This window comes from Quercus lobata, chromosome 2 (assembly GCF_001633185.2).
Source record: "Quercus lobata isolate SW786 chromosome 2, ValleyOak3.0 Primary Assembly, whole genome shotgun sequence".
NCBI lineage: Eukaryota > Viridiplantae > Streptophyta > Magnoliopsida > Fagales > Fagaceae > Quercus > Quercus lobata.
The window spans coordinates 23858010-23859157 of record NC_044905.1 but is presented as its reverse complement, the minus strand read 5'-3'; the positions used below and the strand labels follow the sequence as shown (position 1 = coordinate 23859157).

The 1148-nt window shown below is 37.1% G+C and overlaps 1 protein-coding gene across 1 annotated transcript; it reads left to right on the top strand.

Moving 5' to 3' along the window:
• Positions 1 to 1148, top strand: LOC115961583 (zinc finger BED domain-containing protein RICESLEEPER 2-like). The gene is made up of 2 exons (XM_031080540.1): positions 1 to 559; positions 748 to 1148. The coding sequence occupies exons 1-2, from the start codon at positions 1 to 3 to the stop codon at positions 1146 to 1148; spliced, it is 960 nt and encodes a 319-aa protein (XP_030936400.1).

The window sequence follows — 1148 nt, the reverse complement described above, 5'->3', positions numbered from 1 at the left end:
ATGGATAATGCTAGCTCCAATTTAACCACAATTAAATTTTTGCAAAGGGTAACAACATATTGGAATTGGACAGTTTTAGAAACTGAGTACATGCACATGAGGTGTTGTGCCCATATCCTAAATCTCATTGTTGGGGAGGGTTTGAAAGAAATTGATGCATTTGTTGCTAGGGTGCGTGAAGCTGTGAGGTATGTGAAGTTCTCGCCCAATAGAAATCAAACTTTTAGGAGTTTTATGGAGAGGTTAGGTATGGAGTCCAAGAGTCTTCTTTGTCTAGATGCACCTACTAAGTGGAACTCAACTTACTTTATGTTAGAAACTGCTGAAAAATTCGAGAAAGTATTCCTTAGGATGGACTTTGAAGATGATGGTTATTCATCATACTTTAGGACCAAGGAAGATAGTGGTGGTTTGGGATCTCCTTGTATGAGTGATTTCCAAAATTGTAGTGCATTTGTGACTTTCTTGAGGCTTTTTTACAATGCAACAAAGAAGTTCTCCGGCTCTTTGTATGTTACCTTAAATGCATTTTTTGATGAGATCTTTGTTATTCAGGAGTGTATTTCTCATTTAGTGAAATCCCAAACCCTCTTGAAAAACACAGCCACAAACATGCAAACTAAATTTGAGAAGTATTTGGGGGAAGATGATAAAATTAATCCTCTTTTGTATGTGGCTGTGGTTCTTGATCCATGAAAAAAATTGAAGTTTTTGAAGTTTTCTTTTTCTGAATTTATGAGAATGTAGTGGGGAAAGTGATGGTTTATAAGGTGAAAGATCTTTTGATGAAGTTGTATACTTTTTACTGTTCTATTAATTCCCCAAATGTTCAAGAACCAAGTGGGAGTGAGAGGACACAAATGGTAGGTGATGCTAGTGATCCATATGTGATGGTTCACTCTCGATATGAGCTTTTCTTAGAAGCTGAGCAATTTGTAGGTTGTAGTAATGAGTTTGAAAAGTATTTGGCTGAAAATTGTGATGGTAGAAAGGATGTGAATTTTGAGGTATTGGGGTGGTGGAAGAACAATTCTAGTAGGTACCCAATGTTGTCCAAAGTGGCTAAGGATGTGCTGGTTGTACCAGTTTCAACTGTTGCATTTGAGTTAGCATTTAGCACTGGAGGCCGCATTGTTGATCCATTTTGA